We start from the raw sequence: 27527 nt of genomic DNA, 5'->3' as shown, positions 1-27527 counted from the left end.
CAAGGGACAGCTCACAGCAAAGCCAAACAGGTAGTGCAGCATGCATCCACGCCTGGAAAACCTGCCCTCCAGCAAGCCTAGTCCCTGGGGCTTTAGGGGGCCCTCCAGAAGCCTTTCCATTGGGATCCCCACCCTCTCACTGCCATCTCTGCCTGTTTTCTTGAAAGCAGCAGGAACTTAGTTATTTTTGACACATCTTGCTTTCACATTTCCTTAGGGAAAGGGGACTAAAACTATATACCAGAAGGAGATTTTCAGACGGTATGTTCAGCTACTAGTTGTCGTAAGGAGTGAAGAAGCTTTGCTAGGACCCACATAGCAAGTGAACACGATAGTTTACCCCCACCCTAAAATATTTATTCCTACGTAAGAAAAAAAAAACAACCTCTAAAACCAGAAAACTATTAGTCGTGAAAGATCAGAACCATATTTATCACTTCATGTGTTTTATGATGAATCTGAATTTACCCACACTTGTGTTGGGAAAACTAAAGCCGGGATTCAAATGGGGCACTGCACATGTCAGTGAAGAAGGAGCTGCTTCAACTCTCCCGCTCAGTGCTTTCCCCTCTGTATTGCACGGCTGAGGACGTGCCCAGAGACTGGGTGCTGCGCCGCAAGGGATCCTGTGCTGAGTCCTGCATGAGCTGCCTCCGCTCAGGAAGCCGATGTGGGCCAAGAGCTACTGTAACAGCATTAATGAATGGTGCCTCGCATTAATTGTTATGCTATTATTAATTACAGCCCTTCATGGCTTGTTTTGCTGTCTTATACATGTATGTATCAATATATTGCTTCACCAGCTTATGCTTAGGGGTAGCTAGTGATAAGGCCTCCTGCCGTCTCATTCGAGCATTGCTTATGTCAGGGAAGGAGAGGAACTGCCTCTGTGCGTGAGTCTGCAGTTCTGCCTGCCCGCACACCAGCAGCCTTTTACTCTTGTATATTCCCAGCTTACTCTGCTTTGAACACTCCCAGCTGGTAAAAGTTGCACTATTTTACTTCTCACGGAATATTTACAATTTGTCACTGTTTACATTTCTCTTGGAGGTGGCCACGATGCTCACAAGCAAAACACATTGGCTTGAATTTATCAGGGGGACTCTAACCCTCCCCACTTTGATACATGGGGCTGCAGGCTCTGCTCCCGGACAGTGTGTTCCTCCTCACAGAAGATGCCCCAAAGGAAGCGGCTGATGCACTGAAACGTGCACGGCTCCCGCTCCCTGCCATAGCAAACGCGGCCTTGAAAACACGCGCTGCGCGTCATGCGGTTCCCTATTCCCGGCGACGTGACGAGAGGAATGCACCTTGCTTACGCCAGTCCCACACAGGAAGCCCAAAGACACTCCCCACCACTGCTACGTCACACCACCGCTACATCACAGCTCTCACGTGGCGGCGGAAGCAGCGAAGAGGGGCGTGGCGCGCAGGCGACCCGCCAATGGCAGGCGGCTCCGCGCGACGGTCCCGCCCAGGCAGCCGCCGGCGGGAGGGGGGGGCGTTAAAGCGGCAGCGCGGCGGCACCATCATCTCGGATTGGGTGCGGGCTGATGGAGCCGGGCGGCGGAACGGAGCGGGGGGGCGGCTGCTTCCTCTACTACGCGTACGGCAGTAATCTGCTGCGGGAGCGGCTGCTGCTGAGCAACCCCTCGGCGGCGCTCTGTGCCGTGGCACGCCTGCAGGTGCGTGCGGGGGGAGGGGAGGCAGCGGCGTGGCGGTGCCGCAGGTAGGAAGCGGGGGGCTGTGGAGGTCCGCTTGCCCTGGTGGATCCGCCCGTGGGCCTGTCTCTGCTGCCTGGAGTCCCGTGCTGCAGGCCGGCCGATCCCTCCTACCGGTAACAGGGGCGGCGGTAGCACGGTTCAGGTGAGGGGGGATCCCGTCACCCTTAACGTCGCGGAGTGTGCCGTGACGCTTCGGGCTGCTCGTGCTCAGGGCCTGCTGTCTGGGGTGGCCTCAGCCACAGAAGTGTTTGTGTTGGCCCCAGGTCTGCGGGTTCTGTCTTACTGGACTTAGTGCATAAGGCTGCCTGCCAGGGCCCCACGTGTAGAGTTACGAACCTGGAAATGTAAGTAGCAGGTGCTCAGCTGGGTTTATGGGACAAGTTTCTGGTAGTTTTAAAAGGATAATGCTTCGTTAAGGAAATCAAAATTCCTCCTTCCCTTCTGCCATGCTGGTTACAAGTGGGGAGCCCTCCCGGTGCTGTGCATCAGGTGGGGTGCAGGCTTTCACCCAGTACTGCACAACTGCAGCTGAGGCCTTCCAAAGCCTGGGAGTTCTGCTCTGGCCTGGGGTCATCCAATGTCAGTATAGCAGCTTGGCTTTAATGTAGACTTGGAAATATGAGCTCATGGTCATTAAGCTGGAAGGATCCTTGGAGGAGCAGAGCATTGATTGATACCACTTAAGGTGGACTTGAAGGTTCTCTTGGGGTAACCGGCATGAAATGTTCTACGTTAGAATGTATGAAGAAGTTCCAAAAACTTGTAATTAATAAAGTCTCTATAGTTGGATACTTGGTGTCTCTTGGGACTATCAACCTGGCAACTGAGGCCTGCTCCTGTAAAGTGTGAGGGGCTTACAGATACCACTGAGGAGCTGAACGTGCTGAGAGCCCAACACCTTGCAGGATCAGACCTTGGAGGTGAGGAGGAAAGCAGTAGTGTTGTGCACTTACCTTTGAATAAAAGAAAGACCCACGCTTCAGCTCCCCTTCTGGGTTTCAGGTAGATTTTCAGGTTACACAGTAAGTTTCTCTTGCCATGCTGCAGGTTAGCTGTTTGGAGCTGGCAGTCAGGCACTGGCTTTTCTAGCTGGCCTTTGAGCAATTGCTGTGCTCCCTGCTAGCACAGGGTGGCTTCACTCCCTTGCTTCAAGCTGGAAAATCACTGATACTTGGGAGTGAGGAAACACATGAAGGTTGGAGCTGATTTCTGTTAATTGCTCTATGGTAGAATCACATTACCTTTAAAAAAAGGAAAAATAGCCTGTAAACAGAGTACTTTGGATACTAAACTAGAATATTAAATTCACTTCCCTCTGTTTTTACTTTTTAAAGCTTTGCTAATCCTCAATCAAGAGCTGTAAGAAATGGGATGTGTAACAAGCATAGAAAGGGTGTCACACTGGTACTTATAAGAAGGGCCAAAGACCAAGCTCATGACCCAAGAACATATCTGTTTGTTCCCTCTTCCCTGCAGTGCCTGCTGCAGTTGCCCATGTGGCCTAATGTAGGGTTTCCCATTTCCAGAACTGGAGCTGACCACGTTATTTCTGTACAGTTTCTGTTGGGCTTCTTGGGTGGTATCTGACTGTTTCATACACCTCCTTGCAGGTATTCAGGGCAGGTCCAAGAAAATATAAGTGGAAGAATAAAATAAAAATTGGTGCATTTTTTTTTTTAAACTAGGTTGCTGTGAGTGTACTTGGCTGTATCGGAGTATTTTCTTGAGGCTGCCTTGCAAGCACTTGTTGACATCTATAACCTCAGTCTGTGGCTTGACTGGATTATTTATTTGTGTGCAAATTACTCGGGCTTGCCTGTCTACAGCATCTAGTCCAGAGTCCTCCTCACACAGTAATCCAAACATTGCAAAGCTGTTTTGCAGCAGCTTGTCAAATGATTGATGACCAGTGGGTATAAGAAAACTTTTTTTCTAGTGGAATTAGTTTAATGAGGGACATTTTATGGGGAAGAAAGATGACTGTATTGATGGAGTAAACAGTATGGCTTTGCCATGCTCCTGGGTATCACTTTACACAAAAAAAAAAAAAAAAATTAGTGTTTTGATCAGTGCTGTTCCTCTGTGTGTAAGCCTCCAACAGCTCAACTTTTGCAACCTTTTCCCCATACCTGTTAGGACATATTACAAGGAGGTAATGTGTCTCAGAAAGTGAATATTAATATGTACATGCATATATTTCAAATCAAAATTATCTTGTAGCTTAAGCAGGGTTATAATGAGAAATAAGCAAAGCTGTGGGGTTGTATAGGTTTGGGTTTTAATTTTGTTGTTGTGGTTAAGCAGGTAGTCTTCCTTAAAGTTGTTTTGGTTTTTTCTTTCCCTTCTCTACTGCTGGGGAAAGATCCACCAATTGGTTAACAAGTAGGAGAGGAAACTGAGTGTATGGAGTCAGGTGGGAAATTACACTGGAAAAATGCAAGAAAATGTTATTCTCTTTTGCCTATATAGTAATATTTGATATTACTTGTAAGAAAAAGAGATACTCAATTTCTAAAAGAATGTTTCAACTTGCAAAAATCTGACTAAGCTCACTTAAGGAGATGTATACTTTGGCTTAAAAATACCCAGGAATGCTCCAGTTGAGTGATGAGATGGCACAAAACACTGGAAAATATACAGGATGGTATTTTATAATCAGGCAGTTGTATTCGTGCATGAGGACGAGACCCAAAGCTCACGATCTTGTAGGCATCTTTACCCTTACTATTTTCCTGGACTCTGTATGGTAGCATTTAAGTCTTATAACAGCACCAAAAGCTGCAAAAAGAGCAGGCACCAGGTAGGCATCCCTTGTGAGGAACGAGAAGGTGGCAGTAGTCAGTTCCCTCCTTCATAGTACACCTCAGCCAAGGGCCCTTCAAATTGTCTAACGGGAAGCACATCAGCAATCCTGTCACTGCCAACTTGGACAAAAGTCAAGCTGACATTTCCTCAGCACTGCTGTGTTTACGGCAGAATTGGGTATGTGTGCTACTCTTGAAAAAGGGGTTACCTCCACTTTCTTCTCACCGCTAGAAACTGTAAGCTCTTCAGGTCAGAATACTACGAGGTTTGGATGTTGATCCATGTCTCCGCAGACCAAGGCTTTTATCAGTAGTGCTCTCTTCCCTTTGTCCCAAGGCTGCCGTTTCTTACGGGGAGGTGGAAAAGGCTGACTACAGTCCCTTGTGAGATGGGAGCTGGATCAGATCCTGCCTGTCTGTTCCTCCTTCTGTGGCTCCAACTGACTCTCCTTTAGCTGCCCCTTTCATGTCAAGAATAGCCAACAGCCCTTACTGTAAATGGAAATTGATTCTCTGCATTGGTTTTGTTTGCAGGATTTTAAGCTCGAGTTTGGCCATCATCAAGGCAGGACAAGTTCTGTCTGGCATGGAGGTACAGCTACCATTGTTCAGAGCCCTGGAGACGAAGTATGGGGAATAGTGTGGAAAATGAACACTAGCAATTTAAGTTCACTGGATAAGTAGGTGACTTAACTTTTGCTGTCTTCTACTATTTTAGAGAGCAATTGAAAAGTAGTGGTTAATTTTTGGTAAAGAGCTGTGTGGAAGCTTTGGTGTTGGAATCAAGAATATGCTTTGGATTTTAATATGCGAATTTCACTTCACAGTGCATGTATTGACTTCTAAGATATTTGTGATTAAAATGGTTTTGTTTTCAAGATGAAGCTACTTAGGGGTATTTTAATAAGGTGTGGACCTTGATTTGGAGCTGATATATTGGTCAGGCTCCTTTTTTTTTTTTTTTTTTTTTAAATCCCTGTCCTCACAATGTCCTGTCCCTTAAATTACTCTTAAACTCTGTATTTGTCCTGTGACACTTTTCCCATTGCTTTACAGAGACTTTCCTTTGAGACTGACATAAATTTCTGTCTCTATACATTGGTAGACTCCAACTGTAGTGGAAAAGGAAGGGATGAGGACAAGACTTGCAGAAAAGTAGCAAATCTTAATACAGGCGAAGGGAGCTTTTGAGGAGGTTATTTTGCTTGTCTTCTAAGGATTCAGACTTTTGTGAACTTGAGGTAGATTCAAGTAGGAGCTGGGAAGGGTTTCTTCCCCTTTGAATGGGAGAGGCTGCCTGCACCATTACAGTGCATGGTGGAAAATGTTCTGCCTCTGCCTGATAATTCAGACAAGTTTAAGGCAACCTGACCAAGTTGTTCCCAGGCTGAAGTCTGGAGGACCACCTGGGTAAATAAATAAGAGTAGCACAACTTCTTGCAGGGTCTAAGGCAGGACTTAAAACTTAATCTCCGAAACTTTGGCTGGTGTCATGTGTTTATTGCAGCTTTTGGGATGTGCCTGCACAGCATAGTGATTGTTACACAAGGATCGTTTGTTCAGAGCAGTTCATCACTGTCAATTAATTCCAGTAGAAATCTGGGCTAGTGAAGCTAAGGAAGCAGGGCATATTAAACCCATTGAAAGTGTTACATTAATACAGTTCTCCTGCCTCTGGTGGTGTTGCAGTTTTGGTTATAGTTGCACTGTGCTGTGTAGACATGTCCTTATAACCTTGGCCACGAAACCCGAAGTTCCAACTTGCTTTTCATTGCCTACAGTGAACCTGAAATATAACAGAAACTGTTGCCTGAGTTCTGTTAGCACATTGTGGAAATGAGCACTCTCAAGTCCTCTTTGGGAGCGTTAGTCCCAAGCAGGAGGGCATCTAGCTGGTACGCTTCTGGTTGAGGAGAGCTTCACAGGTCCCTGCTTTGTGATCTCCTGAGTTCCCTCTCTGTTGCTTACACTAGCACTTAATTCCTGGTCCCTTTTCTGTTGACCTTTACTGAAATCTCCTGATTTATCATGCTTTCCTAAAATGTAAACTTCAGAAGTATAAAGATGCTGTCTGGCTGCATCTGCTTTGATAGTAACACTGAGTTCCTCCTATGGGGACAACATTTTGTATTTTAACTTCTAGAAATGTTCTTTACATACTGTAGAAGTGCAGATCCCTGGCATTTGTTTGACAGGATAAACTTTAATGCTGGCTAAGATGCTAGAGATTTGAGTGCTATATCATCACCCAAAACCATGGGACAGACACTAGCATTAAAGATTGCTTTTTCCCCAGCTGCCTGATTGATCCTGTGAAGGTGGACTGGACGTGGAAGGAAACAGGATGTGTTCTTGGCTTTTATAATGATAGTTGATAGTGTTCTTCTAAGGATTGTTCTTAACCAATTCTAAAGAGCTTGCATGTGTTCCTGCTGAAGGTCTTGGGATTCTTTGGCTGTGCACAAGCAGATACATTTGTAAGTTCTCAACCAAGTTATTTCCTGAAATTTCCATGTATCAAGAAAAAAAATTTTTCACTCTTTCCCCACCCACACCTTTTTCCCCCCAGTCTGAAGAAATAAATCTGTGCTTTGTTATCCAGAAGCAGAGGAGGAAATGTGTAATTGATGCTGTGTCATTAGTTGAAATACTAGTAATGTAATATACAGAAAACAAATATGGGAGGGGAATCTTTTCCTTAGATGGCTGAACTTTTGGGCTTCAAATGCATTTTGGTGCTGTCTTGTGGTCAGATTTTTTTTTTTGTCCTCTGTACCTCACAAATCTGTAAGTTACAGACTAAATCATGACTTTTTCTCATATATCTTAGCAGTGGACGTTACTTAACTGTAACACCTCTCTTGCTCTCCCGCACCCACGTGACTTATTTTGCAGTCTGTTGGCCTTGAATCTGCAGTTAGCTTCCAGTCTCTACTTGCACAACCTAGTTACTCACATAATGTGGCCTGTGTTATGTACGTTAAATAACTTGAAATGGTATTAAGTCTTTGAAAGAAAAATAAGTTGTCAAAATAGTATTTTGATGAGCAGCATTAAAACCCATGTTATCACTCATATCTAAAGTTAATTGTGCTATATAGTCTGTCTTGCATTGCTTAAGTGTCTCATTTACTTAGAATTTCCTCAAGACTGTTGCTGGTGGCTAAATGCTAATGGTTAAAGACAACAAGTAGCCTTGGTTTGGAGTTTGGTTTTGTTTTCCTAAGACAGCGTGGTTTTGCTAATAAAAAAAAATAATAAAATGGTTTTTGCCCTGATCTAGCTCATTGTTGCTGTCCAAGTCTTGTGCAAATTAAAGGGTGTCTTGGGTTATTTGTTGGAATGTGCATTGCAAGAGTTGTTTCCCCTTACTCAAATGTAACACAATGGGCAAGATAAAACTTTGCAATTGTTTCATTATGTGAGTGGAAGATAGTGAATGATATGTGCCTGGCTCATTAATTCTGATAATCTTGGTTGTGTTTCTCTTGTAGATTACCAGACTTGCACAATAATTAATTCACAAGGAGTATTCTCTCTCTAACTTTAAGTTAACCACTAGTCATATTTCTTACAGAGCTGAAAAGATACAAGTGAATGCTGCTGCTTCTCTAGAAACTTATTTTTGGATATGAAACAAGTTTGTACAAAAAGTACTGGAATATGTTTTGCTTTGTTTGTTTTTCCTTAAGTCTATTAACAGCGCAGACCAGTGTCCTGCCTTGAATTCTGTTAGAATAAATGCATATGTTTAATTGCAGTTTGATTGAAAGATACATCAGTTATTTGGCATGAAAGGAATACATGTCCTTTACAGGCAAGAGGGAGTTGAAGATGGCATTTATGTCCCGATAGAAGTTAATGTCCACACTCAAGCAGGAAAGGTACTGACCTGTCGAAGCTACCAGATGAAGGACTATGTCTGTGGTCCCCCTTCTCCTCAGTATAAAAAGGTTGGTGTCGCTGTAATTCTGGAGAGAATGAACAGAAATCTATAATGCAGTACTTCTGTCCTATTTAATAAGTACTTTATTTTCAGTGGATGGAAGGCATGAGTAACTCTAAAGGTATAACTTAATCCTTGTGCAATGTAATAGCGTAATGATGCTCGCAGAAGATTGCGAGCTCTTAAAGGCCTACTAAATCAGGTTTATTTTTGCCTTACATGAAGCCTCTATTTAACTTGTGAATTGGTTATGACTGACACAAGGGTATCTGAAGGATGTTTACATATATGCAGCAAGTCTGTTTGAAAAATTAATGTACTCCACTGAAAGGACAGAGGGAAGCTTCTGTGGGGAGAATACAGCACTGTAGTCTCAAGGACATGGATTATCCCTATTGTCTTATGAAGTATCTTACTGTCATTTAATGCAGGAGCACACCTGCCTCCTTTTACCAGATGCATCATCAGTATATTACAGGACTTCCAGCAACATTGCAGCGCACTGCAGGGCTCCCACTTAGTGGCTGGTGAGGCAGAAGTGTTTCAACACTGTTCTGCAGCACACTGACTCTATAAAGACACATGATCCAGTCACACAGCAGGCTTGACCTGCTTAGCCTGTGAGATCTGATGCGGGCCTAGCCTCGGGTGGCATGACTGCATGTCTGGAATTGTGCAGTTATTAGCAATTGCAGATAACCATCACTGTAACATGTTGACTTTTTATACTGAAAGCAAAGAAACAGGGCTTGAGCTTGTTAAATCCCAAGCGTGCTGCCTTTTCTTAACTGAGGAACTCGTTCCTATGAATCAGCTTCCAGGAGCATAGCTAAGGCCAGCTGCTGCAGGGCTTCTGAAGAGAAAGGTTGCTTAGAAAGCCGGCTCTGCTACTTCACAAACCTCCTCCCTGCTAACCCGTTTCCTGTCAAGACAGATCTTTAGGGCTTTTCAGGGAGTTAATACACAGTCTGCTGCTGTGTGTCAGCTCTTACTAGTACACTGTAAGAGCAGACCTCCAATATTGGCAACTTTATCTAGCTAAACAGTCCCTCCTGCTGTTGCCAGGGTCAGTTCTCTTCTTCCCCCCTGCCCCCAGCTTTTATTTGTTTAAGTTAACCAGGCAGGAAGGCTACAAATTTAGTACAGGTGACTGCATCAGCACACAGTGATCTACATTCATCTACAGTTGTGTACTCTTTGTGGCAAAGTTCCTCCTTTCTAGACACCTCATCCTTGAATTTTCTGGCTGTTGAACGCATTAAAGAATATTTACAATAGTGTCAGCTTTTAAAATCTGTGTATTTATCTATTCATTTCTATATGGGAGCTCTTTCAAGCCTTGGCTCCTACAGCCTTCTCCTTTCCTCTCACTGTCACTTCGTCTTGCACCAATACTTAAGTTTATTTTGTATGTAGAAGGAAAGCTGCAGTAATAAACTCTAAGGAATCAGTGCCTTTTCACTAAGCTATTTGTTTGTTACTCCTATAACCTGTGTAGGTACTCACTGTTGTGCTTTGCATTTGAAGAGCTTAGTTTTAAAAGTAACTTCAGTAATACATGCTGTGATGTGATACTAAGGCTGAAGGCATAAAAAGTAGTTCTCTTCCTCACTGGAAGAAAGAATGGAATAACTGAATAACAGCTTAATTGTACAGTCTTGTGCACATTAGTAACATTTCAGAATCTTAGGGGTATACCTTGGTAGTTATAAGCCTTGTCAGAGTAATTTTGTTGACACTGTTAAGGTCTTTAGTGGTCTTCCAGAAGCCTTTGGCTATCTTTAGATACAAATAGCATTATTTAGGACTAATTTTCTTGTTACCTTAAGTGGCTCTTCCTATATGAGTAAATGTTTGGAGGGGTCTATGTCCTTCCTGAGACTATTATTGAAGGCTTTTTTTGCCTTTTTTTTCCCCTTTTGATTATAGGTTATCTGCATGGGTGCAAAACAGAATGGCTTGCCAACTGACTATCAGAAAAAATTAGAAGCTATTGAAACTAATAACTATGCAGGGCCAGTGCAAATCATGGAAGAGATTGAAGCTGCTATTAAAGCAAAGAAAATAAATTCTGCATAGAATACCTCCGCATTTGCTTGGCTGTTCACCTTGATTTAGATAGCTCTCCTCACTGTGCTGATCAGCAGTTTCTTTTATTTGTCAAGAAAAGATGAGTTTGTGCATCTACAGTAAGCAATTAGACATAATTTGCAATCTGAAGACATACTGACATTGGTAACTTCTTCACTTGATATGTATAGCTTGAGCACATGCTGAAGTTTTTGCAGATTTAGAAATTACCTTTCTGTAATTGTCATGTAGTGCTGCATGCAAATTTGTGCTTCGTCTCCTGTTTGCTGAGCTTTTTTAAAAGAAAAAGGCGATCTTGATGAGTATTGGCATCTGTTGCCTTCTGAGGAATAAGGGCTGCAGGATCAGGCCCTTTGTTCTTAAATATTGTATAAACAATTATCAAGAATTTCAAAGATTTTTTTTTAGATGCAAAATACTCAGAACTCCAAAGCAAGACTAAACTTTTTCCTCTGCTGCCTCACTTAATGGTTTAAAGCCTGACCTATCTGAAGCTATGGAGTTCCTGTTTCTGTTTACATAGTTAAAAAGAAGAAAAAGTAGTATTTTTTAACTATCTCCATATTTTTAAGCGTTAGTCCAAAAGGCAACCCAGGCCTGAAGACAACGGTAAAGGATCTCATTCAAACCATAATGACCTCCTTTCATGTCTATTAATGATCATAGGTGAACTGGTTAGGTATAACCAACGGATTTTAAAGAACTCAGGTAATTCCAAGGTTTTTAAAATTACCTTTTTGAGGCTTGTTGCTTATCTAGACCTTGGTCTCATGCCCAGTGAAATCAGGAAGTCTCCTGTGAGTCCTAGTGCATTTGTTTCGTGGCTTCATTTGTGTCGTCTTCCCCCCACCCCCAGCTTTGACAAGCTCCTGAAAACTGGAAGCTCTTCTAAGTACTCTAAACCTTATCTTCATGGTACTTGGCAACCCCTGTAGTTAGTCTGTGAGGGACAAGGAAAAAATGACAACCTGGAAGATGTCAAACAACTGAACTTTGGCTTATCTTCTGTTCAGTGGGGTTTTTTTCCTCTTGATGTACAGAGAGGTGTAAGATATAATTGGTGTCACTGTGTGACTGCTTAGATAAACAAATGACAAAGTAACAGACTTACCATGTCTTCTCTGCATAAAATTTTTCTCTAAACTTCTGCCAGGGATGTATAGGTGCTGTCCTGATGTCATATGCCTGTTTCTAGAGTTGGGTATGGTGACTGCAGTAAAACACGGTACTTTCTGTATTAGCACTGTTTAGTCTGAACCTGAGTAAATAAAACTGATTACTAAAACTCTCCCGTCTGTTGAATGCATGGTTCAAGAATATCAGTGTCACTTATGTAAGCAAAAGCTGGTGATGTGGAAATGTAATTGAAACTTCCATTGGCTATTTGCGCTTTTTTAATGGATATAATTTCAGTATGGAGGGGAAAACTATGCATGAACATGCTCCTCAACATCAGCACATCTTTTGCTTTACCCTTACCATACTCCTTTGGGCTTTTGAACTTTTAAATTGGTATTTTGCTCTTGCAAGAAGGAAAATGGAAAAGTAATTTCCTGACAGCCTCCTTGGTGGGAATTGACAGAAGGCACTCGATGCCTCCTGTTGGGGAAAATGGAGGGAGCACCCTGAGGGCCGGGGGAAGGCCTCCTTCCCCCGAAGCAGGACCCCCGGCACCTCTCTCGGGTGAGCAAACCTTCTGCCATGCCGGTGTGGGGAGCGAAAGGCGGTGTTCCTGAAGGAGAAGAGGCCTTCGGCCATGCCCGCGTGGGGAGGAGCCGCTTTCCGCCGGGGAGGAGAGACCGTGTGTGGGGCGGGAGCTCCTTCCCAATGGGCCAGGGGTGAGGGAAGCACCCGTGGGCCGGCCGCCGCCCCGCTCCTCCCCTCGCCTCCGTCCCTTCGTCGCCGTGGTGAGTACAGGGGAAGGGCTAGGGGCGGAGGAGGGTCGCCGGGCCGCCGCCCGCCTCACTCACCACTCGCGACCGGCGGCTGCGTGTGTGTGTGGGCAGCCGCCATGTCGTGAGGGGTGGGCGGTGTGGAGGGACGGGGGGCGTTAGGCAGCGGGGCAGCGGCTGGCGCCGGGAGGGGCTTGGAGGGTGTGAATCAAAAGTTGCTGCTTTTTGTAAACCAAAGTTTCTCTGTGACTGCGTGAAAAGCTGCGAGGTGGAAGGGGAAGGGCTGCGCCCCGGGGGCGTCCGCCTCTCGGTGAACTTCTAGCGCTCCTGAATTGAAAATTTTGGGACGACTTCGTGTTTCTTCAGTAGGGGCCCTCCCGCCTCCGGGGAGGACGTTGCCCTGTGGCAGGCAGTGTTAGGCAGGGAGTGAGGAGCGGGGCTAGCCCGCCGGCCGGGACAGGCAGCAGTTCCTCCCCCGCAGCTCCTCGGCGAGGGAAACAGAGCCTTCATCCAAAACACAGCAACGTTACCAGGAATAAATACTGTTACAGATGTTGGCCAGTGATGTAATTTTCCTGAAGGCCGTTTGGGGAAAGGTGGCGAGGTCCTGAAGGACGGAGGAGGCGCGAGGGAGCGCCCCGCAGCCGGGCGGGAGGCGCCGGGCGGGAGCCGTCGCTTACCCGCCGTGGAGCCCGCCTCGCCTTTCCCGTGAGCGACGGATAAAACAGTAAAAAAAAAAAAAAAAAAAAAAAAAAAGCCATTTACTTGCCGTAAACCTGACGGTTTGCTGTTAATGACGGGAACAAAGAAACAAAGCTTTGGAGATGGAGTTAGGAGAGCCGTGAATATGCGAATCCATCAATTGCAGCTTTAATTGTAGAATTCACTGCAGGTAGAAAGTGAAAATAGTAAATAATAGTAGAAAAGCAGTTCCATTTTTTTAGATGTACCAGTAAATCCTCCTCTCTTAAAAAAAATCCCCGAGATTTCTCTGATTGAAGAAATTTTTTTTGCTTTTTAGTAGTAGTTCTTTCTTATTTATTGAACTTTTCCCACCAGAAAGGAGTTGTCAGGAAGCCACATAAAATCTTTTTGACAGAGGCTTGTTAATTCATCCAAACACTGTATGTAAAGTTCTGTTTCTTTAAAAGTAAGCTGTTAAGAAATGTAGCAGCAAAACCTGTGAGGGATATGAATATTTCTGTAAAAACCTGTGCATTTAAAACAAAAGCTTGTCAGTTTACCAGGTGGAGGCAGAAATAGTTTCTCCTGTGTTCTTTTATATCTGCTGCTTTTCAAACAAGGAGGGATGGCTACAAAAGCTTATGCTGCAGTCAAAGGAGAAAGAGAGAGAGAGGAGGGGAGGAAGAATCACTGAAAGATGCTGATCTCAGTGACCCCAGAGCAATGCAAAATCACATGAGTTGTAATGGATTTACACTAGTGTGATGTTAATGTATGGCTTCCAGGGCATTTGTTGACATATGTAGCATCGATGCTGATAGTTACACAGAGGTTGTAAACTGGGGTACGATGAGTGTGTTTTAACTCATAGATACAGAATATAATTTGAGATCAGTACAGGGACTCTGTACAAGCTCTACCAATGCACCATTTGCACTATAAAAATAAAAGGCTATTTTTTAGTGCCTCTGGGAAATACATTGCATTGCTTCTCATCAAAATATGCAGACTTTTTGTGTGGTGTATGTGCCCGTTTGCTTCTAATCTCTACACATTTTTTACTGTTCTTGAACTATGTAAAATAGTTGAAGTTCTTTTAAAAGTGAGAGCTGCTGTGTGGAAATACATTCTGTCTTATTCATTTGTTATAGTCAAAGATTGGCTGCTGTGGCACACATGAAATAAGATGTGGAAAATCAGTTTCTTTTCTGTCTCTCCCAGTGATAGGACAAAGTTGAGTTTAGATTGACCTGCCTGAGTCTAGATTACTGTTATTAATGAAAAAGCATAGCAAAGTCTCCAGGTCTCCTCTTGCGCTAATGACTCTGCAGTGGGGTGGCTGGCACTGTAAAATAGCTTTTCTCAGGAAACAAATCTGACTTGGAGACACAGAGGGCACAGATTTTCATGTAAAATGGGCACTATTTCCATACAGGCACCTCTCGAAGAGTAATTGCATGTTGAATACTACAGACAGATGGCTATGCCAACAGGGACTCCACTAGCCCTAGGCTGGCACTGAGGTTTGTGTGTGTTCTTCACTGTTGGTCCTGCCAGAGCTGGCTACTAGGTGCTATGAATGTCCTGAAGAGATTGCAGCTACTGGCTGCTGATAGCTAGGTATGTAGCATAGGACTTTTTTTTCACATGCAGTTTAGAGGAACAGTTTTTGTCAGAATAGCAAGACTACATAAGAATTAGTATTGACTGAGTTTTCAGCTCTTCAGAAATATTCTAGTTCAGTCTTAAATCAGCTGCTTTAAGGGACAGTTGCTAATTAATTTGCTCCTGGTATTGCCTTTACTGCTTCATCCTACGCAGTCTTCTTGGGAGCAGCCAGCTCAATGAGGGGGGAATTCCCTAGTTCACCCAAAAGTGGAAATGGTTTTTAGCTATTCTTTAAGATCCTTCAGCCCCTTTATCTGCAGTGTTTACATTTGGTAAGACCTTGTTGTGATAAACCATCCTGTTCTTCACTGCCAGAGGACTTGCAGCACTGAAGTTGAACAAGCATAGCAGTTTTGTTAGAAGAAGAGCAAGGAGATCTTAGTGAAAAGAGGATGTGAGAAGGGCAGGGCCAGGAAAGGTATAAAAGTATATATGCTTGCACAATGCTGAGAATAGAGGGAAGTCAGAAGAACCACTAGATAAAAATGCCAGTGCCTTCATGCAGAGGCCATCAGCACCGCTGCAGCTTATTGACGTGGATTACACAAAACCTTGCTGTAAGCACTGATACTTTTACGATACCTCTTACTATGACAAATTTCATTTCCCTTTTTCATTTCCCTCCTTATCCCTGGCCTGATCCCCATCTTGCTTCCTCTTTGTTATTCTCAGTTATGCAGGCTTATGTTATGCATCTCTTGCCACACTTGCTGCTGCTTCTCACATCACTTCAGTCCCCACTGACAGTTCATTTGGCCAAGGCCCTGTCTTTTTTCTCTTCTTTGCCTTTACAGCTGATGGGTAAGCACTCTGCTCTCTGGTTCTTTTTCATTCCAATAGTCTTGTTTTCTGTCTTCTTCACTTGACTGAAATGCTGTCCTCAAAATGGTTGCTGAATTTCCTCTCCAACATCACAGGCAGCCTGTTGAGTAAATAATTGTTTTTTATTTTTCCTCTCAGGAGCAAGAACTCCATTCTGTTCCCAGATAGGAAGCTTTTCCCCGTAAGCATCTCTTCCATTGTCTCCCCATACTAGACTCTTGCTTTGCCCAGGTATCATCTCTCTTGTCTGTCTCTGTTCCTCCTTAGGTGTTCTGCTGTTTCAGCTACTGTATCAAGCTTGCAAATCTTTCCCTTTCTCCATGTGTACATACCTCTCTGTGTACAAACCTCAACGATAATGCTCCTTTCTCTAAATAAATGTGTTCACAAGCTGTTGCTGTTTGAACAGATCGTCTGTCTTTACTGTAACTTAGTGATATTTCGCAAAGGATTCTAAGAGCTTTAAGATGGCTTTCAGAAAAATGATTTTATTCATTAGCTCTTTCAGAAATGGAACAGTTCCAGAAATGAGGCATTAGCTCTCAACAGTGGGTATTCTTAGACCTTGGTCAGTGCACTGAGGTGTCTCACATTAATGTATATCTTCGTCTTTTCTAACAGCATCCCCATGACTGATGCCACATCAGTCACAAGAATTGTACTGGAATTGAATCCAGCATCTGGAGTGCCCAAGATAAGGCAAAGAACACTGTATGCACTTTAGCAAGGAAACACTTTCAACGCATATTTATAAGCTGCATGAGCATTTATCTCTAAACATAGCAGATGTGTAACCTGGCATTGTGTCTTTGTAACAAGAGACTTAGTACTTTCTAACTTTGTGATCCCTCACTGAAAAGACTGGTGTTAAAGTACTATGGAAGCTGGGACTCTTTCCAGAAAGAGATGAGGCACTTGCAGATAAATTGGAGACCTCATGATGTCAACACATGGGCGTCATGGTTAAAAAAACCACAAAACAAAACCACAAACAACAAACCAACAGAAATCCCAGTCCTAGCAAAACAGAATTGAATATATCAGAATCTTATGGGCGGTGTGTTCCTCCAAGAGAACAAGCACGTTTCTCATGTTGATCAGGTCTTTTAGGTGCTGTTGCACCCAGAACTGCTACTGTAGAAAATTTTTGTGTTTACTTTAGTCTGAGTAGGCCCTGAAGTTTCTTCATATAGCTGATACACGTTGCTACAAACGTGCACATACCTGCCTTGCTCTTAACTACATGTGGCAGGAAGTCTTTCTGTTCCAGCACCATTTAAGGTGTTCAGCTGCTCATCTGATATGGCAGTTTCTTAGTCTATGGATGGTGGAAATTTCCATTTTTTCTTATTAAAAGAGACTGATGAAAATTACTGTTTTCTCCAATACTGGGTAATGTGGGTTTTTTTTGCTTTAAAGTTAATATTGCCACTGAAAATATCACTGAGTACGTCATCATGCACAGAATTCATATTGCCAGCTATGACTTACCTGCTTGGCATTTTTGCTCTTTCTCCTTTTCTCCCCTGATGCTTAACCTCACTTTATATTCTTTTTTGATTGCTCTCTTGTTTCTCCACTCTCCTGCAGATCACCATGTGTGAAAGGGAACATGCTCTCTCCTGCAGCGTACATATGCACACCCCTCCCAGTAGCAACCAGGTTCTGTACTGACTTGGACTTAGTCAGATGCAGGGCAGGCATCTCTGAGACCTTCTGATCTTTCCATATTTTCCATGTTCTTGTCCTTTTGCTGTATTTCTTCTTTCTTTTCTTATCCTCTTTGTAGATGGATCTGAAAGAGTAATGAAATAATTATGTTTGGTTTGTACACATGACAGCACATTGCTTCATTATTATGGTTTCCTGGATGTTTGTCTCAGTTCTTCTCACAAAGAAGGAAGAAACAAAATGCATTAGGATAATGTGGTCCTAGAATAACCAAAGCAAGCAAGGAACATTAGGTAGATGCAGTATCTTGAAATAAAAGGGTTAATATTTCTATTGCACATATTTTAAGGTGACTCTATCTCTTTAACTAAAAGCTTGCAAAAGCTTTAGAGTAAATGATGTTTTCAACATTGTTTGGTCTTCGTGGTAGAGTTCATTTATGGAATGAGCTTTCTTGAACAAAGAGATGTGCCAGTGTGGCTTCTAGGAAGCTGAGTGACTCAGAAATCAGCCACTTCATCTGGTGGGTCATGTGAGTGGTGTAATGAAAGGTTGATTTGTCTGAGTAGATGCAGTCACTTACTCATGTGGTAAGAAAGATCACTTGGTTACATTTCCTTTGGTTGAAAGAGTTTTGCAGTTTTGGAGTTGGCTGTGATTCAAAACCAGTTGTGCTGGGGATTTATAGAATTTGCCCGCTCTCAGCCTTTGGAGGGTTCAACTCTTAATGCAGTTATCTGCATCTGTACAGATCAGCAACTGTAAGTTAGGACCTATTGGTCTCCTGAAATCAGAGGAGCCAAGCTGGTTTGCCCCATGGTTGGAGGTGTAGATAGGTAGTATCACTAAAATGCAGTAGTATAAACTGTCTTTCCCCAGCATCAAGCAGGAGAAGCTACACTGGTGCAGACTGCAGCTTCTGGTACGGAAAACTCAAAGAAATGAGTTTGTTCCAGTAGCAGGTCACCTAGAAGAATCTGTGAGCTGGCAGGGCTCAGTTATAGTTTGTCAGAGGAATGCTGGGGAGCATCTGGAAAATTTGCCAGCACTGTAAATGTCTTGGGAAATTGTGAGAATTTTGTAGCAGCAGCAGCAGCAGCAGAGCTGGCACCTTTACAGAATTGTTGAAGAGCTTTGTGTTTTGTTTTTATTAATATGACTGTAATCAGAATCTAAGAACATTCTTCCAAATATCTCTTGACCTGCTGAAACAAGAGTAGGTTTTACCTGTTACTGGAGGATGCCAGTAATTTGTATTAATCATGCAAATTCTCATCGTCTATATGGAGGTGATTTGGTTGTGAACTTTTTGCATAGGAAATTGTATGTGCAAGGTTCATACCTAAATGAACTTGTTGCTGAATTGTAATTACAATATAACTTCATGCTTGCTATATGGTATATTAACTGCAATTTAAAAAAGTAATACTGATCCTGATTCTTTGTAAAGAAAAATGCCTTATGCCTTGTAAAGAAAAATGTGAATAAATGGCCATCTAAAAGGAGCTCCCAAGAGCTGGTATAGAGAACAAGGGCATACACAGCATATATATTTGTAGACAGGGAGAGAACATTCATGCTAAAGAGTATGGTTTCTAAACAACATCTCTACAGCAGTAGAGGGTTTTCTGAGCCCATAGCTGTCTGAGTTAATGCTCACGTTGTGTCTTTGGGTGTACATATAGGGGCTGAGGTCGGGCATTTAAGCCTAAGTGTTTGCACAGACTTTAAATTGATATCTTGATTACAAGCTGTATTGTGTGCAATCTCTTGTTTTTATGAAGATGGAGGTGGGTTGGATGCCCAATGCAGTAATGAATATAAATGTTGATGCTGTCTTACAGGCCTAGTTCATCATATGGGGAAAGAGTCTGTGATTTCAGTTATTCTGTCCAATTCCTGCTCAAGGAGAGGTCCAGATTTTTTGTGTGAATCACTAGAGATGGGATCTTGTATATTTACCGTAATTTATTTCAGTCCTTTCTGTAATGTTATTTTTGAGATTCTGAAAAACAGTATTTTTAACTTTTATGGTTACTCACCTAAATTTGATAAGATTAACCAAATTAAATCAATGCAATGATATTTTTGTTCTTTTACATGCTGTCTGAACCAATAGCTTTAAGATGTGTAAGTGCTCTGTGCCCCTAAGTGGTATATTAACTCTGAAATCTACAGCAGCATTTTCACTGTTAGCATCATTTTACTCTTGGCTGTCTTAACCGAAACATCTGATCAGTGGTTTTCCCACAGTGTCGCTACTGCCTCTCAAACCTGGTGCCCTGAAGCTAAACAGTTTTTCCTAGTTTAGCTAAAACTGTCTCAGAGTTCACACGGCCTCGCTTACAGGGGTGGTTCTCATATCGACAACACTTTATACGGGTTCTGTTGTTGTAACAAAGAGAAAGCAAAGTGAATTGGTACTATAAATTAATTCCTCCTACAAAATTAATTGCTATGAAATATAATTCTATTCCATTTATTTCCTTGTCCAGATATGTTTGGACAGATGCCCTGCTTTGTCTATTGAAACATGAAAAGCTAATAAAAAAATATTAAATTATGCACTAAGAACAGGCCGTTAGTAAAGCAGATGCCAGTGGTGGTGTTTGAGGCAAGCTGCAGTAAAGTACTGGTATTAGAGGGGAGATTGCCTGCGGTAGATAATTTTTTTCCAAAACCTGAACAAATAAATGGAAGTACCTGAGGAAGAAATCAGAAATTTTTCTTAATAAAGTTGGCTGTGATAGTACACAGAGGTTGGAAGTATTTGGAAGTCTTTGATAGCTAATTGAAGGGTGTATCTGCATAGGATAAGGTTTTAAATTGAGGTTCTATACAATTACTTTTTACAGGCTTTTTAATGTGAAGGACAGATTGCCAGTTTCCCCAAAGTTAACTCCAAGCTGCCTTCTCACTGCAAATGGACAGTTTGTCAAAGATGAGGCTAGGCGGAGCAGCTTCTTGCTATCTCAACTATGGAAGGCCAACTTTGTCCTAACTTGGAGATTTCTGTGAAAGAAACTCTAGGAGCAAGTCCTCCATCCTTCATTGCTTTGCTGAAGGTATACCGAGAACTTCTGGTCAGTAGAATCCGAAACACGCAGTGTTTGATTGACAACTTGATTAAGAATGACTACTTCTCCACTGAAGATGCAGAGATTGTTGTCCAATTTCCAACTCAAGCAGACAAGGTATGTTTTTTAATTTCATTAGCCAGCGTAAGCTTTTTGTTACTTTCACTTTACCACCAGGTTTTATGGGCTTATCTGGCAATTTTACATCTAATGTCTTTTCTAGTCTGTTATTTTGGAGTCTCCCCCCTCCATTCCTTCTGGACAAGTGTCTCCAGCACATCTCATTTCAGCATGGCTGGCACTGCTTAGCAGAATGATAATTGCTGTTCTTTCTGCCGCTGCAGCATTGTCCTCTGGTAAGGAGGTGACCACATTGGCTGTTAGAGTGCAGCTTGCTAGACACAAGCCTTCGTTATTGTGCAGAATATTGCAAGGAAGATCTATTTCAGGATGCTGTGGGACAGATCATTCTGCTTTGGAGGAGGAGAGACAGAAATTAAATATTATTTTAGAAGTTAATGATTGTGTTGTCCATGTGATGTATTGTCCATGTGCACACCTTCCTTTATTTTTAAAGACCTATGTACATTGTAAATATTTGCATAGAAAATTGATATATCCTGGCACATTTGGGGGTTTGATTCATCTTTGGACATCAGTAGGAAAAATTATTTCCTGGTCTGTTGATAGGAGAAAATTATCACATGTACACAGTTGCTTTTTGCATCATGACTTAAAACAAACTCCTGATCTGTTTCCCTGACCAACCAGTCATGCAGCTTCAGAATAGTGTCACAGTTAGAGGCAGGCAAACCATAAAAAATTCAGAGACCTTGGAATTCACTAACAGTACAGATTTTCATAAAATAGTAATTCTTGCTGGCAAGTTGAAATGGTAACACAGTGCTCACTCTGTACATAGGGTCAAAGCTGAATAAATGCACACTGTATGATCATCTCCATTTCTTATTGTTCAGCATAATATACACGATTGTTGTGACAAAGCTGAGGGGGAGGCTGTGCATCAGAAGTCTAAGCAGAGACAGAGAGCAGGCCACAATAGTAAGTCAAGTGGACTCTGTGGGAGCTTCTCTGGAAGGCATAAAATTGCTTTTTAGAGCATACAAATTGTCAAAAAATACCATGCTTTTGCTGTGCTGTATGTACCTCACCCTGCTTTAAGCTCACAAGAGACCACAGTCTCTAGAAACCTTTGTCTGGTTTAGAACTGAATTCTTCATTCATTTCCAGCAAGAAGAGGATCCAGAGATTCAAAACAGGCCCCCACAATTGCTCTGTCTTGCAGAGGGTTTTGTATTAGGGTTGCCGTGTGCTGGTTGCACAGAGATAAAATTCTGCCCTGCCTTTAGAGGCAATGCTTATTTGTGAACTGCTCCAGCCACTGCTTGGTAGCCATTAGTTTTAGTTAACAGCTGCAGGCAACGAGTCCGTTGTTCAGAGAGCACCTGCAGAACTGAGTTGCTGTGCCAAAAGGAAGACTTGTAGGGTTGTGGATCTGCATTAAGATCCAGAGATTCTGCCCCCCCTGCTCTCGATCTGGCTGGATCCTGAGGTAAATCTAAATGTGACTGGAATATTTACAAACCAGAAGGTGAATTTAGGGCACTGAGAAACCACCCCTTTCTTATTTATTTAGCATGGGATTTAAAATATTCTATCTAGCTAGGCTGAGGAAGCTTTGGGTTCCCTACTGAGGAGCAGTATTTATCCATTTTGTTTCTGGTTAGCATAGGATTTAGCTACAAGTTCAGACCTTAACTTGCAGAGCCAACTTTCTCGCAACATCCAAATACAAATAGTCAGTTTTGTGATGATTCAAATTCAGAGCTAGATTTCAAATTCAAGTTTTTGAAGCATCAGTTTTGATTTTGGTGCTCTGTTCCTTTCCAAAAGAGATCCTAAAGCTGTCTACAAGTGTAACTGTGATAAAATGCTGTGCATCAATGATCTTTCACATGATGTTTTTTCAGGTTCGCAAAATTCTAGACTTGGTTCAGAGCAAGGGAGAAGAAGTCTCAGAATATTTCATCCATGTCCTGCAGAAAGTCACTGATGCTTACTACGAACTTCAGCCTTGGCTGGAGGAAATAGGTTATGAGCCTTCAGAGAATATTTGTAGTAAACCTGTGGTAAATACAGATCCAGGTAAGGTCACGCATCTATATCGCTTTCCTCAGAACTACCCTTACTTAGGAACTACCCTTAACTTAGGAAGCTCTAACCAGGTGCTGCAAGAGTAAGAGTCTAGGCAGGCACAGCCAGGGATAATAAATGTGCGCATGCTGTGCTTGCTAGCAGCGGTAGCCAGAAAATTAAAAGGCACAATGTATAGCACAACAGTCATGTTGATATATTATATCCTGTTTTGCTAACGTCAAGTTCTTTCCGCATTTGTTTGTGGATATGTAGCATAATGGCATAACCACCTTGTGCCAGCTGTAGTATTTTCTAGGCCTCTGCTACAATTTATTAGCAACACTGTGATGTTTTGGCAATGGAATAGTCAGTATTTCATGACGAGGACAGTTGAGCAATGAGGCAGGTTGCCCAGAGAGGCTGTGCAGTCTTGAAGGTTTTCAAGTTCCCACTAGATAAAGCCCTGAGTAGCCTCATCTGATCTCACAAATGACCCTGTTTTGAGAAGGAGGTTGAACTAGAGACCTTCTGAAATCCACCCCAACCTGAATTATTCCATGATCCTAAGTGATGAGTTATACTAAAAGTCAAACTATTGCAGAAATATTTTTTTTCCTTGAGAGGTTTTTTCATACTATATAAATACAAGAATTACTTTGCCCCCATCTGAAGCGAAGTTTCTGTTGCAGTAAAAACACAAGCCAATGTTGCACAATAACTGAGACACTCTTTTTTTTTTTTGTCACCTTAAAAATATTTTGAGGTGCTGGCACCCAGTTTCTAAAATGCATGCCTTCTATTTACAGTAATAAAAATTACAAAACAAGTTAGGAAAGTATAACCACCTACCTGATAGAAATTGCAGGTAGAATATAAATAGAGTGAAAAGGCAGATGGCAAAGCTAATCAGTGACCACCAACCCTTGCCTTTGCAGAGAGTAAGCCAGTCTTTAACAAAAGGTCAGGGGCTTGGCTTTGAGTCTCAGCTGAAAGATAGCAGCTCCTTAAAGCAATGCAGTGTCAGTAATGGCTTTCAGGAAATGGTGGCTCACACCTTACCTCTTTCATTAGCGCCTGAATTTCCCAGGAGAATGATGATAACAGCACAAATAAATAGAAGTAATCTGCCAGAGAATCAATTTTACATAAGAATTTTTTAGTTTATTACCCCTCTCAGTTCCCAAAGAGATGGGTCATCATATACAGAGGCTTTTTAATAATACTCTTTTTAATAATAGTTCACTGTCATTTTAGTTAGCAGGTATTGCCAGAAACTCAGACATGAACTGGGACGGGACTCCAAGTTTGTTATGTCATATGCTCAGAGGGAAGAGATGCTGCTCGAAGAAATCTACTCTAAAAGTATCATGGAGCTGGTCAGTTTTACCAATGAGAGTATAGGTGAAGTGTGCCAATTAGAAGCCCTTTTTGATGATGCACTTGGGCTAATTAATGAAGATGGAGAGACTATTTATGTCTTTGGTGATGCAGGAATTGGAAAATCCATCTTGCTGCAAAAGATACAAAGCCTTTGGGCCAGAAAAGAATTGGACATAGGAGCCAAATTTTTCTTCCGTTTCCGATGTAGGATGTTTAGTTGCTTTAAGGAAGATGAAGCCATATGTTTGAAAGACCTACTCTTCAAATATAATTGCTACCCCGACCAAGACCCCACAGAGGTTTTCCATCACATTTTGCAATTCCCTCATACAGTTCTTTTCACATTTGATGGCTTCGATGAGATCTATTCCAACTTTGATCTCAGTAATGTTCCTGAAATATGTTCACCCAATGAACCCATCCACCCCCTGGTGCTGCTGGTAAGCCTTCTCAGAGGAAAGCTTCTTAAAGGATCCAAGAAAATTCTTACAGCGAGGACAGGAACTGAGATCCAAAGAAATATCATTAGAAAGAAAGTGTTGCTCCGTGGTTTCTCCAGAAATAACCTGAAGGAATACACTGCCATGTTTTTCAAAGATGAGGGGCAACGAACACTGGTATTGAACCAGTTGGAAGCTAACCCCAATCTCTGCAGTTTGTGTTCAGTGCCTTTATTTTGTTGGATTATCTTCAAATGCTATGAACACTTCCATTCCATGTTTGACAGCCATGAGCTTCCAGACTGTTCTGTTACATTGACAGATGTATTTTTGCTCATGATTGAAGTCCATCTGAACCGATCTCTGAAAACAAGTTTGCTGAAGAACAACACCAGGAGCCAAGCAGAGACATTCAAATCAAGAAAGGAAACTCTTCTAGCTTTGGGTAAAATGGCATACAAAGGGATGGAGAACTCTTTCTTTATCTTCGAGCAGGAGGAGGTCTCATCAGCGAAGATCTCTGAAGAAGATTTGCAATTGGGCTTTCTCAGGACAGTTAAAGGTTACAGCAGCTATGACAATCAGTCTACTTATGAGTTCTTGCACTTAACCCTTCAGTCTTTTTTCACAGCTTTGTTCCTGGTTATTGAAGAGAAAGTGGGTGCCAAGGAGTTACTTCAGTTTTTCAATGAATGTTCTTCCACTGAGACTGCCCAGCCTATTTGCCTTCGTATTCCTTGGTTGAAGAAACAACTAGCAGGGGAGGATCCGTTCCGAAATAACGAACACTTTCATTTTACCAACCTGTTTCTTTGTGGCCTGCTTTCTAGATCCAAGCAGAAGCTCTTCAGACATTTAGTTTTGCCTGCAGTCATTAAGAGGAAGAGAAAGACGCTCATTACATACCTTGGGGAGAGCATGAAATCCCACCTGAGAGGCCTCACTCGGGCCAGACTTGCAAACTACAATCAGATCCAGGTCCAGCCCAACTTTGTTTGGATGCTGAGGTGCCTTTACGAGACTCAGAGTGAGAAAGTGGGGAAGTTGGCTGCCAAACACATGCATGCCAATTACATCAAGCTCACATACTGCAATGCCTACTCTGCTGACTGCAGTGCTATTTCCTTTGTTGTGCACCACTTTCAAAAGCGCCTGGCTCTGGATTTGGACAACAACAATATCAATGACTACGGAGTAAAAGAGCTGCTACCATGTTTCAGCAAGCTTGCAGTGATCAGGTAGGAGTATGTGCAAGCAGGTCCTTGCTTATCCTTGGTTTATTCCACAAACTGCAGGGCTGGAGGAATTGATCTCAAAAGTGGAGAAAGATGAGGATTCTTACTGCTGCTGGAAATTAGTTTCAGATCTTCTGAAATCTCTGTTCAGCCAATTGCAGGAATGCACAAGCTGTGAATTTGGAAACCAAATGGAAAGGGTGATAAGAAGTCCTTAGAAGCCAGGACTGTTTAAACCTGTAGTTAGCTCTGTCTCAGACTGTTTTGTCTCAAAAGATGATTTTTATGGGAGAAAGCACTTAAGGGAAAAGAAAGGAAACAGAAGTGATTCCTCCATTATCTGAAGATTGCCTGAGCCTATCTCTGCCCTTATTCATACAGGTTAAGAGAGGATCTACTATCCACAATAACCCTTGATCAAAAGCTCTGAATTTCTTGCTTTTACATCCTGCCAAGATGTCCGGCTTTCACAGAACAAAAGCTAACATGTAGTACTCCATGAAAGGATGTAGTTGAAGTCTTTAGATGCGGTGTTTCCCTGAGGTGATGTGGAGGAAGGACATGGCTTGGTGTGATCAGGGAGAACTAACTCTACCTCTAACATCACAGGCCAGATTGTTCCACCTCCACTCCTTTGAGTTTGTGCCATGTAGCTATACCTTATTTGTCCAAACATTTAGGTGCAGAAAACCAGGAACTTCACGCAGATCCTTTTTAAAGCTCCTTCAACCTCATGAGAATTTTTTTTTTTTTTAAATGGATTTATTCCTCCTGGTTGGCTGTGCTTTGCCTTGTTTTCTTCTAGGACTAAGTCAAAGCAAGTGACACTTGTTTTTTCCAGTTAGTTGCACATCAACTGACCTCCCAAGAGAAAGCAATAAGGAAACTTGGGGGGAAAATGCACAAGTATGTAAGACAAAACAAAGAAGTAAAGGACAGGCTTTCATTCTTTGTCCCTCTTGCATGATTATGCCATACACAGTATGATCTTAACACCATCCTCAGCACCAAACCAGTCTGTTAGGTTGCCTTTTTTGTCTTAATGGCTCTTCTGATGTTAGTACTTTGATTTCTAATGACCAGTTTCTGCAGGTCTGGAAATGTTGTCTCTAACAACTTAACCGTCCCTTTCAAAGCAGCAGACTGTTCTGATCTGTAGAAATTGGCTCTGATTTCTCCTCTGTGCTAGTACATTCCAAAATGACCAGGTTACTAACTAGCAAGACCCAGGGAGGCTGTTGGTGATAAGGGACTCTCAGCAGTGGATGTTCAGCTTCAGAGTTTGTGGACAAACTAAAGCTGGTCAAAATGTTTTCACAGGGACAGCTTTACCCAGAAAATGTGATTCATCAGAATTGGAATGCCTCACAGGAACCTGTCCATTTAGGCAGGGTGAAAAAGCCTGAGAAGTTTAAAAACAAAAAACAAACAAGCAAAAAAACCCCACCAAAATAACGGTGAAAAGAAGTATTTTTATTCTGTGAATGACTGACGTTGATTTGTTTCATGTCTAGTTGGGACAATAAAATTAGAAACATCTAGCACACCCATGGGACTGCAGTTCTATTTCCTGGCCAAGGCTTTTCACAACCTTTATTTAGTGAAGCCTGAATGTGTTGTGACTTTCAAGACGCCTGGCTTTCACTAGGTACTCAGAGGGAAGGTTGCAAGAAGAGTAGTTTGGAAAGCTTGCTTTCGCTAGGGTGTCAAGCAGAATTTCTTCCTGCAATCACAGTAAGCGCGGGAGGAGGATGAGGTGTTTGTCTCTGGTTTCTGACTTACTACATTTTATTGTTTTCAGTTCTATGGACAGCTGCCAGTGCATTACCCTGGAGATTTGGGGCTTTTTGTTTTGTATTGTTTTTGAAGTGAGCCATATGAAACTGAGCTCATGTTTCCCTTTAATGGCTTTTAATATGTGGTAAAAGAACCGGTT

General features: G+C 42.4%; 3 protein-coding genes across 10 annotated transcripts in view; 2 read left to right on the top strand and 1 right to left on the bottom strand.

The window, feature by feature from the left end:
* ENTPD3 (ectonucleoside triphosphate diphosphohydrolase 3) overlaps window positions 1-3146 on the bottom strand; it is a 52640-nt gene extending 49494 nt beyond the window's left edge. The window contains exon 1 of the mRNA XM_054814777.1: window positions 2678-3146. The gene's annotated coding sequence lies outside the window, so the exon portion shown is untranslated. The remainder of the gene's footprint in view (window positions 1-2677) is intronic.
* On the top strand, window positions 1494-11854 carry GGCT (gamma-glutamylcyclotransferase). Its single transcript, XM_054814781.1, has 4 exons — window positions 1494-1685; window positions 5063-5208; window positions 8346-8481; window positions 10404-11854. Exons 1-4 carry the CDS (start codon window positions 1554-1556, stop codon window positions 10551-10553), a joined length of 564 nt encoding a protein of 187 aa, XP_054670756.1. The 5' UTR covers window positions 1494-1553; the 3' UTR covers window positions 10554-11854.
* Window positions 11855-12406: 552 nt separating this feature from the next.
* The window catches only part of NOD1 (nucleotide binding oligomerization domain containing 1), a 30564-nt gene continuing 15443 nt past the window's right edge, over window positions 12407-27527 (top strand). For 4 of the 8 annotated variants that reach the window (XR_008575671.1, XR_008575670.1, XM_054814775.1 and 1 more), the window contains exons 1-4: window positions 15189-15366; window positions 20158-20496; window positions 22371-22545; window positions 23791-25594. Coding sequence is in view for 5 of the 8 variants with exons in the window: in XM_054814775.1 (XP_054670750.1) it covers window positions 20281-20496; window positions 22371-22545; window positions 23791-25594 (2195 nt within the window). In the remaining 3 variants the exon portion in view is untranslated. Of the gene's footprint in view, window positions 12473-13153; window positions 13166-15187; window positions 15367-20157; window positions 20497-22370; window positions 22546-23790; window positions 25595-27527 lie in introns of those variants that run through there. The other 4 variants (XM_054814773.1, XM_054814774.1, XR_008575672.1 and 1 more) reach the window with 4 other exon arrangements.

This window comes from Grus americana, chromosome 2 (assembly GCF_028858705.1).
Source record: "Grus americana isolate bGruAme1 chromosome 2, bGruAme1.mat, whole genome shotgun sequence".
In the NCBI taxonomy this organism is placed as follows: domain Eukaryota; kingdom Metazoa; phylum Chordata; class Aves; order Gruiformes; family Gruidae; genus Grus; species Grus americana.
Note: the sequence above shows the minus strand (reverse complement) of the source record. Positions and strands in the feature narration are given on the sequence as shown.

Coding starts and splice junctions, on each gene's coding strand:
- GGCT (XM_054814781.1), top strand. CDS start 1,554: ATGGAGCCGGGCGGCGGAACGGAGCGGGGGGGCGGCTGCTTCCTCTAC. Junction 5,209..8,345: donor AATTTAAGTTCACTGGATAA/GTAGGTGACTTA, acceptor TGTCCTTTACAG/GCAAGAGGGAGTTGAAGATG. Junction 8,482..10,403: donor CTTCTCCTCAGTATAAAAAG/GTTGGTGTCGCT, acceptor TTTTGATTATAG/GTTATCTGCATGGGTGCAAA.